At 43.0% G+C, this 16217-nt stretch overlaps 1 protein-coding gene across 5 annotated transcripts in view; it reads left to right on the top strand.

Moving 5' to 3' along the window:
- Positions 1–16217, top strand: part of bcas3 (BCAS3 microtubule associated cell migration factor) — a 442206-nt gene that overhangs the window by 56135 nt on the left and 369854 nt on the right. For all 5 annotated transcript variants that reach the window (XM_060944029.1, XM_060944028.1, XM_060944030.1 and 2 more), the window contains exons 8-11: positions 5911–6018; positions 6289–6365; positions 10423–10499; positions 11312–11395. In XM_060944029.1, coding sequence (XP_060800012.1) covers positions 5911–6018; positions 6289–6365; positions 10423–10499; positions 11312–11395 — 346 coding nt within the window. The remainder of the gene's footprint in view (positions 1–5910; positions 6019–6288; positions 6366–10422; positions 10500–11311; positions 11396–16217) is intronic.

The following is a 16217-nucleotide window of genomic DNA, read 5'->3' as shown; positions in this document are numbered from 1 at the left end:
TGGTTGTCTGTGTCTATGTGTCAGCCCTGTGATGACCTGGCGACTTGTCCAGGGTGTACCCCGCCTTTCGCCCGTAGTCAGCTGGGATAGGCTCCAGCTTGCCTGCGACCCTGTAGAAGGATAAAGCGGCTAGAGATAATGAGATGAGATGAGTATGCGTTTATTCTCCTGGCTTAAAATTCAAGTCCATGGCGCATGTAATGCCAGAACAAAACAAAATAAAACTATGTCAAAGTGTCTTATTTATAGCCATCATTAATGGTAAGGCATTAAAAGAAGAAGAAACCTTTAATTTGTCACATGCACACTTTAAGCACGGCGAAATTCATCCGCTGCATTTAACCCATCTGAAGTAGTGAACACGCGCACACACATCCAGAGCAGTGGGCAACCACACTACAGCACCCGGGGAGCAGTCAGGGGTCAGGTACCTTGCTCAAGGGCACTTCAGCCCAAGGCTGCCCCACGTTAACCTAACGTCTTTGGACTGTGGTGGAAACTGGAGCACACGGAGGAAACCCACACAGACACGGGGAGAACATGCAAACTCCACACAGAAAGGCCCTTGCTGGCCACTGGGCTCAAACCCGGAACCTTCTTGCTCTGAGGTGACAGCGCTAACCACTACACCATCGTGCCGTTGTTGTGGCATTGTTGTTTGTGTGGTTGTTTGTGTCTGTATGTGTCTGTCAGCCCTGCAATGATCTGGCGACTTGTCGCAGGTGTACCCTGCCTCTCGCCCATGGTCAGCTGGGATGGGCTCCAGCTTGCCCCCCGTGACCCCGCATGGGATAAGCGGTTACAGATAAAAGGGATTTTCCATCACTTCTTTTGTCTCACTTTCTTCCATCCACTTCCTCTCTGTCTATACCTACCTAGTATTTCCTCGCCTGTCTGTCTGTCTACCTGTTTCTATGTACCTAATTAGCATTTTTTTAAAATATCTTTTTTCATACTTAACTGGAATTCAAACTCTGAAGCTTTCAATTCTTAACCCAACACCTTAACCACTAGACCGATAACAACAGCAATATATATATATATATATATATATATATATATTTTTTAATATTATATTAATGAGTCCAGTCTTATGTCATCAAGTACAACCCCGATTCCAAAAAAGTTGGGACAAAGTACAAATTGTAAATAAAAACGGAATGCAGTAATTTACAAATCTCAAAAACTGATATTGTATTCACAATAGAACATAGACAACATATCAGATGTCGAAAGTGAGACATTTTGAAATTTCATGCCAAATATTGGCTCATTTGAAATTTCATGACAGCAACACATCTCAAAAAAGTTGGGACAGGGGCAATAAGAGGCTGGAAAAGTTAAAGGTACAAAAAAGGAACAGCTGGAGGACCAAATTGCAACTCATTAGGTCAATTGGCAATAGGTCATTAACATGACTGGGTATAAAAAGAGCATCTTGGAGTGGCAGCGGCTCTCAGAAGTAAAGATGGGAAGAGGATCACCAATCCCCCTAATTCTGCGCCGACAAATAGTGGAGCAATATCAGAAAGGAGTTCGACAGTGTAAAATTGCAAAGAGTTTGAACATATCATCATCTACAGTGCATAATATCATCAAAAGATTCAGAGAATCTGGAAGAATCTCTGTGCGTAAGGGTCAAGGCCGGAAAACCATACTGGGTGCCCGTGATCTTCGGGCCCTTAGACGGCACTGCATCACATACAGGCATGCTTCTGTATTGGAAATCACAAAATGGGCTCAGGAATATTTCCAGAGAACATTATCTGTGAACACAATTCACTGTGCCATCCGCCGTTGCCAGCTAAAACTCTATAGTTCAAAGAAGAAGCCGTATCTAAACATGATCCAGAAGCGCAGACGTCTTCTCTGGGCCAAGGCTCATTTAAAATGGACTGTGGCAAAGTGGAAAACTGTTCTGTGGTCAGACGAATCAAAATTTGAAGTTCTTTATGGAAATCAGGGACGCCGTGTCATTCGGACTAAAGAGGAGAAGGATGACCCGAGTTATCAGCGCTCAGTTCAGAAGCCTGCATCTCTGATGGTATGGGGTTGCATTAGTGCGTGTGGCATGGGCAGCTTACACATCTGGAAAGACACCATCAATGCTGAAAGGTATATCCAGGTTCTAGAGCAACATATGCTCCCATCCAGACGACGTCTCTTTCAGGGAAGACCTTGCATTTTCCAACATGACAATGCCAAACCACATACTGCATCAATTACAGCATCATGGCTGCGTAGAAGAAGGGTCCGGGTACTGAACTGGCCAGCCTGCAGTCCAGATCTTTCACCCATAGAAAACATTTGGCGCATCATAAAACGGAAGATACGACAAAAAAGACCTAAGACAGTTGAGCAACTAGAATCCTACATTAGACAAGAATGGGTTAACATTCCTATCCCTAAACTTGAGCAACTTGTCTCCTCAGTCCCCAGACGTTTACAGACTGTTGTAAAGAGAAAAGGGGATGTCTCACAGTGGTAAACATGGCCTTGCCCCAACTTTTTTGAGATGTGTTGTTGTCGTGAAATTTAAAATCACCTAATTTTTCTCTTTCAGTGATACATTTTCTTAGTTTAAACATTTGATATGTCATCTATGTTCTATTCTGAATAAAATATGGAATTTTGAAACTTCCACATCATTGCATTCCGTTTGTATTTACAATTTGTACTTTGTCCCAACTTTTTTGGAATCGGGGTTGTAGTTTAAAATACAAAGTCTTCCCAAACCCTAGACATATTAAATCTCCCTAATCCATCCAGGCATACAGTGATATGGCCGCTCTGACAACTTCAGCCATCAAAGTGTCTAGGGAACATTACAGTAGTGGTTTCCCGTTGCCTTCTACTGGATTATCATAGACGTTTTCTCCTCTCAACCATTCACACCTATGGACAATTTAGAGCCACCAATTCGCCTAACCTACATGTCTTTGGACTGTAGGGGAAACCAGAGCACCCGGAGGAAACCTGGGCAGAACATGCAAACTCCACACAGAAAGGCCCCCATTGACCATGGGGCTTGAACCCAGAACCTTCTTGCTGTGAGGCAACAGTGCTAACCACTACATCACCATGTTGCCTCAGGCTCCCTAATACAAGTAGCAAATTATGAACTCACTCACACACTCACTATCTGTTTTGAGTCAGTTGACACGTCAGACGTGTGTGTGACTAGCAGTCTTCAGCAGAGCTCTCCATTCAGCACGGTCTTGAGTTGCCTCCTCTGCGATATTCCGTAGCTTCAAGTCAGCACGGACAAGTTCTTTCCAGCTTTTTCGAGGTCGGCCACGGTTGTTCGCTCCTTCAACTTCCAAGGTAGTACATCTGTTGATCCAAGAATTACTGCGTTGGACATGTCCAAAGCAACGGAGACGATTGCATCTGAGAACAGTGTCAAGGCGACGGAGGTTCAGCATCCGCAGAAGAGAAGACTTGCTAATTCGTAGTCCTCTTTTGATATTGCACATCCATAAAAGCATGATTCTTTCATTACGCTCAAGCCGTTTTGGGTCATCTCTTCAGAGTGCCCAACATTCAGAACTGTATAATGTTGGTGCTACGCACACAACTGCTGTATAGTTGACCACGGGTATGAAGTGAGACAGCTTTCGACGACCTCTAGTTTGCCACATGCCAACATTACCTCACTGCATGGTCTTGCATCAGTCAGCCGAGCTCCTCCGAGACAACGCTGACCCTTGCAATCTGGGTTTTCAACTAACCTCCCCTGCACACCGGAACATCTTTTGTGTACCCATGTTTTGCAACCACTACAGAAAATGTAATTCTGGCCAACCCCTTTTCTGCACACACCACAAGGGTATTTTCCAGAGAGTCTCAGTGTGTTTAGGTCATTACCAGAGATCATGACTTTGGTCTTCCCCATGTTGACTTTTGGCCCTTTTCCACTACCCTTTTTCAGCTCACTTCAGCTCGCTTCAGCTCACTTCAGCCCGACACGGCTCGCGTTTCGACTACCAAAAAACAGCACGACTCGGCTCGCTTCAGCCCTGCTTAGCCCCTAAAACTCGCACGGTTTTGGAGTGGGGCTGAAGCGAGCCAAACCGTGCCGAGTGAGGCTGGGGGCGTGAGCAGACACTCCCCTGTGCACTGATTGGTGAGGAGGAGTGTCCTCACATGCCCACACACGCCCCGCGAGCACGCTGGGATCTGTAAACACCACAAACCCGGAAGAAGAATAATTACGAATTACGAGAATTTCTGAAGCCTTATGCGCCTCGCCTCATCTATACGCTCTTGCCAGTATCTGTTGGCGTTGTCGGTGACAACAAGCCACAGCACCAAGACCAGCAACACTGACGACTCCATGTCCTCCATGTTTATTGTTTACTATTCGGGTCGTGAGACTACCGCTTAAAAGCTCACTGATGTCACTGTTTGCGCTGCTTAACGACATCACGTGACGTCCACCCACTTTCGCTAACTCCACCCAATGTGTCCATCCACTTCCAGCCAGCACGGTTCAGCGCGGTTGTAGTCGAAATGCAACTCCAACAGCCCCGCTCAGCTCGATTCAGCACGGCACGGCTCAGCCGCGTTTGTAGTGGAAAAGCGGCATTTCAGGCCCTTTTCTTCAAGACCAGTCTTCCAGTGGTTCAGCTTCTCAAGTAGTTCATCCAAGGATTCTGCGATTATGACCAGGTCATCCACATAAAGCATCTCCCAAGGACAACCAACCCAAAACTCTCTTGATAAGGCCTCTAACACAATTATAAACAACAGGGGGCTCAAAACAGATCCTTGATGGACCCTAACCTTCACCTTGAACTCTTCACTGGGTTAAAAATTCTAACCTTGGTTGAAAAATCCCGCCTGACCTACAATTCTGACCTGTAACAGCCGCAAGAAGCCACAACAGAGGATCTGCTACAGAAGCTACAAAAGTGACAAAACTGAAGTTACTGAATGATGGCCATTACTTCCCTACATTTATCATGTCTGCTTTTTTTTCTTTTTCCCCAATCATTCATTTCAGTAAACTGAAATACTTTCCTGAGTCTGCCAGTTGATGACCCCCGGTCTAGGGCGAGGCCATTTTCATTATATTCCAACCTTTCAGCCTGACTGCTTAATAGCATTTTTGCTCTTCTTTAGGGACCAGGCGTATGATGAGACACCACCCATGGACTTCACATGTAATTGCCAAATCGTATGTCTGTGTCGAACCTTATCTCCGATTCATAATCAAATCAGTTTTAGCAGAGAGGCAGACATACAGTTCAATTAAGTGACAGACATATCAAAATCATTAGTGGTTACATTCCGAGCCAATTATTTTGTCAGTGAATCACTAGTTATTGATTTTCTTTATTTACATAGACAATCGGATCAGCCGAGTTGCATCCTCGTTTCTCCGTTGTGCATTCCGTCGTGACCTTTTCTCACTCTGCTTGGTCCGTGCGCTCTGATCCGGTCGCATCGTAAAGCCGAGATGATTTGTTTTGTACAGAGCGGAATTATCTTTACAAAGAGAAGGTTTTTATTTATCAGAAACATTCCACAGAGCTGACGGCTCGACACGGCAGACCAAAGAGTGCCAGCGAAGTTGGTGAACTTTTAATGAGGATTAATGGCTGAAGTCCTCTCTGCCAGCAGCCACTTTTCCTTCCCCCAGACTTGCGCTGATGTGTTACTTGACGAAGCATTTAATGTCAGATTTTGGGAAGGAAATGGCTGCAACACTTTTGGGAAGAATACTGATGCAATTAAATTGAGAATCTGGTTCTCTGTGGGATTGTTTAGCTTTCAATGGGTTTCAGATGCATTCCAATGAAGACTGATGGATTTGTGATTTGCGCTTTGTTTATAATTACTGCCGTGTGTGTGTGTGTGTGTGTGTGTGTGTGTGTGTGTGTGTGTGTGTGTGTGTGTTTCTTCCAGGACCAGCCCTCCATACTGCTGTGTAGACCTGTATTCTATAAGGACAGGCGAGATGGTTAAGTCAATTCAGTTTAAAACGCCCATTTATGATCTACACTGCAACAAAAGGTATCCTGTTCATACAACTGATGTTTTGCGATTTTTTTTTCTTTTCCCTGCTTTGATTTCAGAATAATTTGCAATATAAAGGGGGCTGCAAAAACAAATGAAAAACAAGCATTCGCACAAAACGTTAGTATTAAATAAAACCTAGCACCACTATTATAATACTGGAATAATCCTTACTGTATACCTACTTTTGCAGCCCCCTGTACAGATCAGGATCTATTCCAGTGATCTTAATGTACTGTTAATGAATTCACGTATCTTTAATTGCAGGATCCTTGTCGTCAGTCTTCAAGAAAAGATTGCCGCCTTTGACAGCTGCACTTTTACGAAAAAATTCTTTGTCACAAGTAAGTTAACTTTTGTTTTTAATAAGTTTTGTTTGGGCGGCACGGTGGTGTAGTGGTTAGCGCTGTCGCCTCACAGCAAGAAGGTCCGGGTTCGAGGGCCTTTCTGTGCGGAGTTTGCATGTTCTCCCCGTGTCCGCGTGGGTTTCCTCCGGGTGCTCCGGTTTCCCCCACAGTCCAAAGACATGCAGGTTAGGTTAACTGGTGACTCTAAATTGACCGTACTGTAGGTGTGAATGGTTGTCTGTGTCTATGTGTCAGCCCTGTGACCTGGCGACTTGTCCAGGGTGTACCCCGCCTTTCGCCCGTAGTCAGCTGGGATAGGCTCCAGCTTGCCTGCGACCCTGTAGAACAGGATAAAGCGGCTACAGATAATGAGATGAGAGAGAAGTTTTGTTTGCTCTTTGTTCAATTCTTCCACCTTAAAGTGCATATCCTGGACCAATTTCGGGGTTTTTTTCTATGAAAGTCTGTCCCTTTACACACTCATCCAGAAGGGTGATTTTGCACAAGGCCATCTGTCAGCAGAAAAAAATAAAATAACAAAACGCGTCTGGAAAAATCCCAAGGGAGTCTGGAGCCAGATTCGTGACGTTACCTGCGGAAGCGCCAGCAGACTGCGAAAGCTTGTATGGGTTCAGCGCACAGCCTGTGTAGACCAAGTTTAGCAGCTAGCGATTTTGCATTGAAATATGGAATTGTCACCTGAGCGCAGTGTTACTTCACCTTTGGATGAAGAATATAATGAGATGTCAGAATTGGGGCTTCATCTGTTTGGATTTGATGATGATTCAAGTAGTGAAGACGACGGAGATGACACCAGAGTTGTAAATAATACGGTCGTTTTCTCATAAACAAACCAGCGCTGACATAGGATTCAGAGGGAGGCGTCCCTCACGCGACGTCACGAAAATCAATGTTTGCCAGGAAATCCGAATGCCAAGTTTTTTCAGAGGCGGACCAATTCGCCTCAAATGGCTTGATTTCAACTGAATTTTTCTGGTATTGCGCAAGGTAAAAAAATTGCACAAAATGCAGAATGTAACAGATATTTGACCAAAGTTTAATATAAAATAGGAGAATTACATTGATCTTGCTCCTGAATTTACCCGTGATATGCACTTTAACCTCCAGTGCAGGAACTCCAGTTTTGAGGAATCCCTCACACACAGTGACGTCATTAAAAAGCACTCGCCTTGTCTTTCGTTGCGTGAACCTGCACAATCTCATCTCCAGGTGTGCAATCCGAGCACCGGAGACATTCTGCGCTGCTATACGATATCAAAGACCTGTCCCACACGCCGTCCTCGACAGGCCAGTAATCACTCACTCACCCTGGCCGTTGCACGAAAACGTTTGTATACTCTATTAAGCGTGTCCTTGCCCAGCACCGAACACTCTGACTTCTACAGTAAGAGCCATTGTGTCCTCCAAAGTCTATATCACAATCCGAAACCAGGCCTTCTATCCCCACTTAAGCAATCGTCTGTTGTAAATTGCCATTAGCGTAGTTTTAATGGCTCTCATTGTCTGTCTGCTTTCCCAGTCCACGTCTGTGCCACAGGAAATGACCGCGGTCAATAACCCTTTACATCATTAATCTCTCTTCTAAAGCTTCTTCATCAAAAAAAAAAAAAATCAAGACTAGACATGTTTGTTTTTGAAAGCGATTATGAGAAGTCATAAAGCAGGACGATATTCTCAATCACACTGTCAGCTCTTTCTCCATTTGAAACGGAAGCCTAGCGCTGGAGTATACGGTACGGCCGCTTGCTTCAGTACACGTCCACGTCTTGCCAGAGGATAGATGTGAGGTCTGAGAACAATAGTGAAAATAGTTTGAAGCAGTTTGGTTCCTGCGCACAGGGTATGTTAAACACATGTTATCTTGTAACATTGGCTCTCTCTGTCTTGGAGAAGCACAAAAAGCTTTGCCTCACTCTCTGCTTGTGGCAGACCTCAGGCTCTGTTCGTCACAGCTTTAGATCGGGGCTCCAAGCATCAAATTATTGCCTGTATACTTTTTTATCTGCACTCTCGAGGATCGGATTAGTGTCAGTACACTTCTGGCATCTCAGAGGGATAGGGATATGCGTTCAAAAAGGAACCTAATCACATGAATGTGTGCAGCTTATAAGTTTTTTTTTTTTCCTTTTCACTTTTGTAGTATTTATTAGCAAAACATTGTCAGATTAGATTAGATTAGATTAATGGGCTGTATCTATGTGCACACATTGTATCATGCAGATGTTTTTGGCCAGGCTGCACGGTGCCAGTGTTTCCGATACGGCTCTCAAGGGTCAAACTGTCTTGTGGTTAATAAGCTTATGAGCCATCTCCCTGTCACTAAAATGCCATAGCCCTCAATTTCACTTTACACAAATTGTATGCTGGATCTTCACGTGTGAAGATCATCCCTAATAAATTCTGTGCAAAAAAAAAAAAAAGTCTATATCATCTATTTCAAAGTAAAGAAAGAAAGCACAACTTTATTCATCAGACACTTGTGAAATTTCCGATCTGTGTTTAACCCATCTGAAGCAGTGAACACACACACACCCAGAGCAGTTTGCAGCCATGCTAACAGCACCCGGGAGTTCAGTGCCTCGCTCAAGGCCGTCCCATATTAACCTAACCGCATGTCTTTGGACTGTGGGGGAAACCGGAGCACCCGGAGGAAACCCACACAGACGCAGGGAGAACATGCAAACTCCACACAGAAAGGCCCTCACTGGCCACAGGGTTCGAACCCGGACCTTCTTGCTGTGAGGCGACTGCGCTAACCACTACACCACCAAAGTAGTAATTGTAAGCAATAGAGATCTTGCAGTCACGTGACCGGAAAGTTAACAGCCGCCATCTTGTCGGCAAACAACACAGCTGAATACTGCTGCACTCCTGTACAGAATGGATCAATTTCAACCGACGGACTATACGGCTCATTTTTCTAATGAACAGATAACTAGATATGTGTCTAAAATAAACGATCTACAGATTAGTGACCCTTATGGCTTACCGGACGTAGTTTTCACGACCGTGTCAGTGGATATTGAACTGCCGGAGGTGGAATACCCGGACGTGTATAATTACCTCATCAACTTTCCCTCGCTGTTCAGTGGTGAAGCACTGCGTGCTTATAAATCTTTGGACAGTTATCTTTACAGAAATTCAGGATTTGTCAGCCCCCCTAAGATGTGGCATCTTGTAAAGAAGAAAATAACAATCCTCATTGGACGGGTAAGTCACTTAAGTATTGAGCACTAGAACTGATGCTAGATATATCAGTAGTATCTAGCATAGCACTGACCAGCCGATTATGGTTGAATCATACATGGCATATATATATTTATTTATAAATCCTTATAAGGATTTATCCTTATATTTATAAGGATTTACTACTAAGACAGTGCTAAATTCTTATAAGTTCTTTACTGTTTTTTTTCGTTCAACACCGCTAAAGACCCAATCCACCCCGCCCCAACCCTTTTCTCAGGCTCCCACTTCCTGGAATTTTTTATTAGAGCAAGTCATAAACTTATGCTGCAAATAACCACATGGATATACTGAAATAAATACATGACGAACCTGAGATGAAATGGTCACTGCATAGGCTCCAGTGATCGCTCCTTCCAGTCGGTACCCATGCCTTGTTGTTGTTGTTTGGATCAGCCCGGCCGATAGCAGCAATCCATTTTGCGCGCCTGTCAGGGTCCCGTGGCAGCCTATGAAACTAACTTCCCGTTTTCTGACCTCTCCTGTTGTGGCATTTATATGCCATGCAACTCTCCGGCATTGTGGCACGGTAATATTTGAATATTTCGGCGAAAAATAATGAAAGTCAGTGTCGGAAAGACGGCGGAAATATGGCGTTTAACCGACAAGATGGCGTTTGTCTACAATCTGGAGCGGATGTGACGTCACATGCAAGTGCTCCATAGCTTCCTTGAATTCTTCTAAGAAATACAGTGCATTAGCTCTTTTCCATCTAACTGATTGTTAAAATATTTTCTACTGTTACAGCGCTACTTAAATTGTGTAACGTTCATGTTCTGTGTTGCAGGCTGCTATCCTTGTCCTGGTCCCAACCTCAACCCCATAGCATTAGGAAGCCGGTGGTTGGCCTACGCGGAGAACAAGGTAGACATCATAAACTCTTTTTTTTTTTCTCTCTCTCTCTTTCTTCCCTGTCTTGTGCAGATACTCTTAAAAGCCTCAAATTGTTCTGAGAACAATGTACTGCATGAAAAGCAAGCCAAAGCATCTCGTTCAACTTAAAATAGACCAGTTTTATTGTTGTACAGTATTTTTAAAGTTTCTGATTTGCTGTGAGTTCAGTTAATGGAGTGTTGTTTGCTGCTGCTGTACGATTGAGGTCAGACATTTCTCAGTAATGAACAGATGGGCCAGTGCGTCTGGTGTAGAGTAATGACTTTTGGCGACCAGGGAGTGCGTTTTCTATTCCGAAAATGTTGAATGGGACAAAGTCTGGAGGGGGTAAGATGTAGAAGGGGTTAGGGGTTTAGGGATGTCCTAATGACCCTTTCCATCCTGTTAGATTGTGAAGTAATTTTTTTGTTTCCCCCTTCAGTAAAGATTGCAGGCAGGCACCAAGACTTAATCAGAGAGATAGATTGATTTTGTTAAAGAAGCTTCATGTATGTACACCGGTGTTGTCCGAGACGCTCTCTCTGCCCCAGACACACACACTCCGAGTGCCCGAAAAACCCACTTTCACTCACACTCTGGTTTCTCACAACAAAAAACTCTTTCTCAAAACATAGAATCCATAACACAGATAAAGATGGGCACACACACACACAGTTTTCCTCCATCAGGCAGAGGATTGAAATATTCTGAATTTTAAGGAGCCTTTAACCATTCTTCAACTCTTTCTGGATGAAGACGCCAGGCAGGCCTCTGTGGACTAATAAGTGTGTGTGTGTGCGCAGTTGATCCGGTGTCATCAGTCCCGTGGCGGGGCGTGTGGCGATAACTCCCAGTCCTACACTGCCACTGTCATCAGTGCTGCAAAAGTGAGTAGATGTTTCTAACTCTCCTACTTCGTTGCATCACACATGTATGCAGCATACACACACTGGGTGTAATATATTTGAAAGGACCCGACATGAACCAAAAATGTAATTTATCTATATGTATCTAATCCTAAACTTAAAAATAATGAACACTTTAATCTTGACTTAACGATTACTTTTAATCTGAATTATAATCCAGTCTATAACTATCTGTAAGTAACCTATAAAATGATAAACTATGGGTCTTACAGTATCTTAGCTTTAACCGTGAGAGAGCCAGTGTTTTATATGTAGTTTATAGTTATGAAAGATATTAGTAAAGTTTCTAGTAATGTTCATATTTCATGACGATACTGTCAGCGTGACTTTATAAATATCACTAGTTGTCGCAGTGACAGATGGATCTAATTTCCGGAAGGACGTCTTGGCGTGCCCAGTACTTCCTTTCATTCTTTTACCTTTGAGTTATTACAGTATTCCTATTTGGACTTGTATTGTGAATAGGCATGTCCATTCTTGTAAAAAATGTATTCTTTATTTTATCAGGATACTAAATTTGGTTTGGTGATGAAAAGTGTTTTGAAAATGTGACGAAGGTTTACTTTTTTGTATTTATAGTGACAGTTTATTCTTGTTTTGTAACGTGAATCATTATTCTCAATGGCAATTCCATGTTTGGAACTATTTCTCATTTAATATTTCTTTCTATAATCACCGTAACCCCTTCAGTGCCCTTGGACGAGTCATGTACGTCATGAAATCTTTTACCGTTGTGCCTTATGACGTACGCTACTCATCATAAACGCCTCCTTTTATGTACCTTACATGGCACATTACTTTTACTTCAGAGTGGTATGTTGCTGTGAGTTGGCCTTGTGGTTAGCATGTCCACCTCTTGATTGGGAGATTGCGGGTTCTATTCACAGTTGGGTCATACCAAAGACCATCATAAAAATGGTACCCAGTTACTTGGTGTATGTTTTGTTTTCAAGAACTAGTAATTCATGTTTATGGACAGGTTCTCATTGACAAGACCCGTTGTCTTGGATGTTTTTGAAGTTGTTTTTGATTACTAAAGTTATTTTTACTCTACAACAGTGTTTTTTGTGATTTTTCTATACAAATATTTAAAATATAAAGTTCTGAACAAGTTAGACCTATTTTTGTCCTATATGCCCAGCACATTACAAATAATTATGGGTGGCAGCCAAGGGGTTAAAGAGGTGGAGTGATGTGTGTATATATATATATATATATATATATATATATATATATATATATATATATATATATATATAATGTGTCTGTGCGTGTGTGTGTGTGTTATTTACCAGCTGGGAGGTCCGTATGGTGAAATACCTTGACCGAGGTGTTGAAAGTACTGAGCAAGGCCCTCTGGGCCGAGGTCAGTATTCAAGGCCGAGGTCACGGTATTTCACCATACGGACCGACGTTAAGCTGGTAAATAATATTTATTTTTTCTTTACCAAATTCTAACAGAAAACGAGAGCACCCGAAAGGGAAAACAGAGCCGAGCCGCCATTTTGAATCCTCATTCACGGCTGTAATGCAAATGGCTTCCTCCTCGGTATACAAGTGCACTTCCATGGCAGGAAAACAACTACATTTTGCCGCCTATGTAGTCCCCTGTTTATACAAAATTGAGTCATTCAGGATTCAGCCATGTTTTTGCTCGGCGTTAGCAAATTACAGTTTTTATCTTTCTCATGAAATGTTTTCTTTTATTTCTTCTTCCTCAGGGTAGTAAAACTCACTTTTGCTGTGAACACTGTCGTTATCGCTATCCATGCTGTAAAATTTATGCTATTCTCCTGAGAAATGCTGGCAAAAATGTATAAGATTTTTGATAATCTTATAAATAAATCTTATAAAAAAAGATACATGTTGACAAAAAATGCTACTATGTTTTGTTGTTGTTGTGAACGAGCGAGTCGCCAGAGGTCCGTAACTGGGGTCCGTAACTGGGGTTTACGACCACGGATTTGGACCACGAAAAAAATTAATATATTTATTTATTTTATTTTATTAATTTTTTTTTTTGTAAAAATGCAGCGTTGAGCCACCCAGAAGACGTTTTCCTCTGTACAGTATGTTGGCTTTTAAAATGCCTGTATGTTCAAGCCTGAAACGTTTATCTCATGTGATATGAACGTGTTCTCACTCTTTTGTTTATAGTCTTCCTAACAGTATCAAAGCCATCGCATAAAGATATTTCAGCACTAATATTTATCTATGTTACAAGACAGTACAGTCAGTTTACCGGAGGCCTTACGCTAATTCTGATCTAATCCTCCTCTGACACACTCCCCAGTGCATCTGGTTTTAGGCTCCTCTCCCCAGCAGGTTAATTGATTTATTAAGCCCACATCTGTATTCCCAGGCCGGCCCACTCCCCTCCCTAACGAGCTCTAACGGCTTACGTGAGAGAAGCACCATTAGCCCTAATGGTGGCATACATCAAAAGGAGCACCCTAAAGGTTAGCAGGGAGGAAAACATGGTTAAAAAAGGCCTGATGCGCAGACCGGGCCGTCTGCAGATGGAGCAGTGATTTATAACCATCTTCTCCGCTCTGACACGCCGTCCCTGTGCTGAGTGGCTCTGAGTGCGGCTGTCGGGGGGCCAGGGGGCTATCTCCCATCAGTCCTGTAACTCAATCACAATGCCAGGAGGGGGTGTGCCACGCTTTGGAGGAGGGGGCAGTGGGGACTTTGGGGGAAAATTGAATTCTGACAGAGCACAGACTGTGTAAATGAGCGTGATGGGACTCCGACAGCAGTGCTGTCGCGCCAGTCACAGTGCAGTACTTGAGGTGACTCCGGTAGTGGCATCAATGTTTGGCGTCTGTGTAAAGCTGAGCAGTCGTGTACTTGTGGTAAATGGATAGCACAGCTTAAGTGTTGTCTCTTGCTAGTTTCTCACTTGATGTAGAACCGAGCTGCTTGGCGTGGGCGTGTGCGCATGCTGTCTAGGCCCCTGAAGAGCTTAATCAAGCATTCAGGCCGAGTAGCAATGTCAATACCTTATGGCGCCTGTGTTTGTTGGGCCCTCTGGATAGTGCTCTGACAAGCCCACTGTGTGTAAATTGCCTTAGCCCATCAATTATTAAGAGAAGCGTTTGCCGCCTAATTGATCAACGCTAATGTGTTTTCTAATCACTGCAGTTGGAGTTTTTAGTGCTAATCCAAACAGTCAGCATTGATCAAGGCGAGGGGCAGCGGGGGTAGGTGGTGGCAGATCCTATTCCTAACTCCTGCTGTCCCAGCATTTTCTTATCTCTCTGTTGCTCAGCTCGCTAAGCTAACACACTGGTACAGTGCATTTACATGCCATGTGTCTGCGTAATATCTAATGAAGAACATGTTTTTCTTACTGGAATTTGCACAACCAGAACCACAAATGCCTGGAAAGGTTATGAGCTTAGAAAAGAGTTGGAGATGGAGGACTGTAATTAGTAATTTGTTGAATTATTTGCTGAGGGATGAGTGTAGGAAATGTTAATTGCAGTCATTTGTATCACATAGACTTATCACTGTGGTCTCCCTTTTATATATTCTCAATTTTATAATCTCAGTTTAGGAAATTTGTTTTGATAAGTTTCTGTAGACTTTTAGCCAGAGGTGGACAAAGCACCCAACTTCATTACTTAAGTCAAAGTACAGATCTCACTGGTCAAATGTTGCACCAATACAAGTGAAAGTTGTCCAGTCAAATTTTTACTTAAGTTAAAGTGCATATTCTGGACCAATTTTGTGTTTTTTTATATGAAAGTATGTCCCTTTACACACTCATCCAGAAGGGTAATTTTGCACAAGGCCATCTGTGTACAGCAGAAAAAATAAAATAACAAAACGCATCTGGAAAAATCCCAAGAGAGTCTGGAGCCAGATTCGTGACGTCACCTGCGGAAGCGCCAGCAGGCTGCGCGAGCTTTGCACGGTTTCAGTGCACAGCCTGTGTAGACCAAGCGCTCCCATTTCTCTCTCATTGTCCGGTCTTTTGGGAAACGATGAGTACTAATCCCATCATGATTGGTGTTGCTACACCCTCCTACGATACATCTGTTAACCATTTTAATAATTACGTGATAACGTTGAAGAAATTTGCAGAAAACCACCAGGTCGTTTTCTCATAAACAAACCAGCGCTGACGTAGGATTCAGAGGGAGGTGTCCCGCACGCGATGTCACGAAAATCAATGTTTGCCGGGAAATCCAAACGCCAAGTTTTTTCAGAGGCGGACCAATTCGCCTCAAATGGCTTGATTTCAACTGAATTTTTCTGGTATTGCGCAAGGTAAAAAAATTGCGCAAAATGTGACAGATATTTGACCAAAGTTGAATATAAAATAGGAGAATTACATTGATCTTGCTCCTGAATTTACCCGTGATATGCACTTTAAAGTACTGAAGTACTTGGTTTTAAAAATAATTAAGTATTAAAAGTACAGTTTCTGTCAACGCATTGTTGTATTATTGCCACAACGCTTACAAAACCTAATGACTCTGAAGCAACCGACTCGATTTTTTTGTGAATTCACAAAATGAACACATGCTGTGCCATCATGGTGGTTTAACGTTAAGCTAGCTAGTTAGTGAAGCCCCACCTGACATGCTAGCCAACTCTTTTCAAACTTGAAATCATATTGCGTAGCTAACGTTACTAGAAAAGAAAGATTTCGACATTTTGTTTATTTGGCAAGATTATGCTAAAACATATTTCTGAAAGGACTTCAGATACATTAATGTTATTCATGTTAGCGTAACTCCGTTTTTACATGCTAGCTTGCAGTGTCCAAGCTATG

The sequence above is a fragment of the Neoarius graeffei genome, chromosome 17, assembly GCF_027579695.1.
Source record: "Neoarius graeffei isolate fNeoGra1 chromosome 17, fNeoGra1.pri, whole genome shotgun sequence".
Taxonomy (NCBI): domain Eukaryota; kingdom Metazoa; phylum Chordata; class Actinopteri; order Siluriformes; family Ariidae; genus Neoarius; species Neoarius graeffei.
This window is presented reverse-complemented; position numbering and strand designations above follow the sequence as displayed.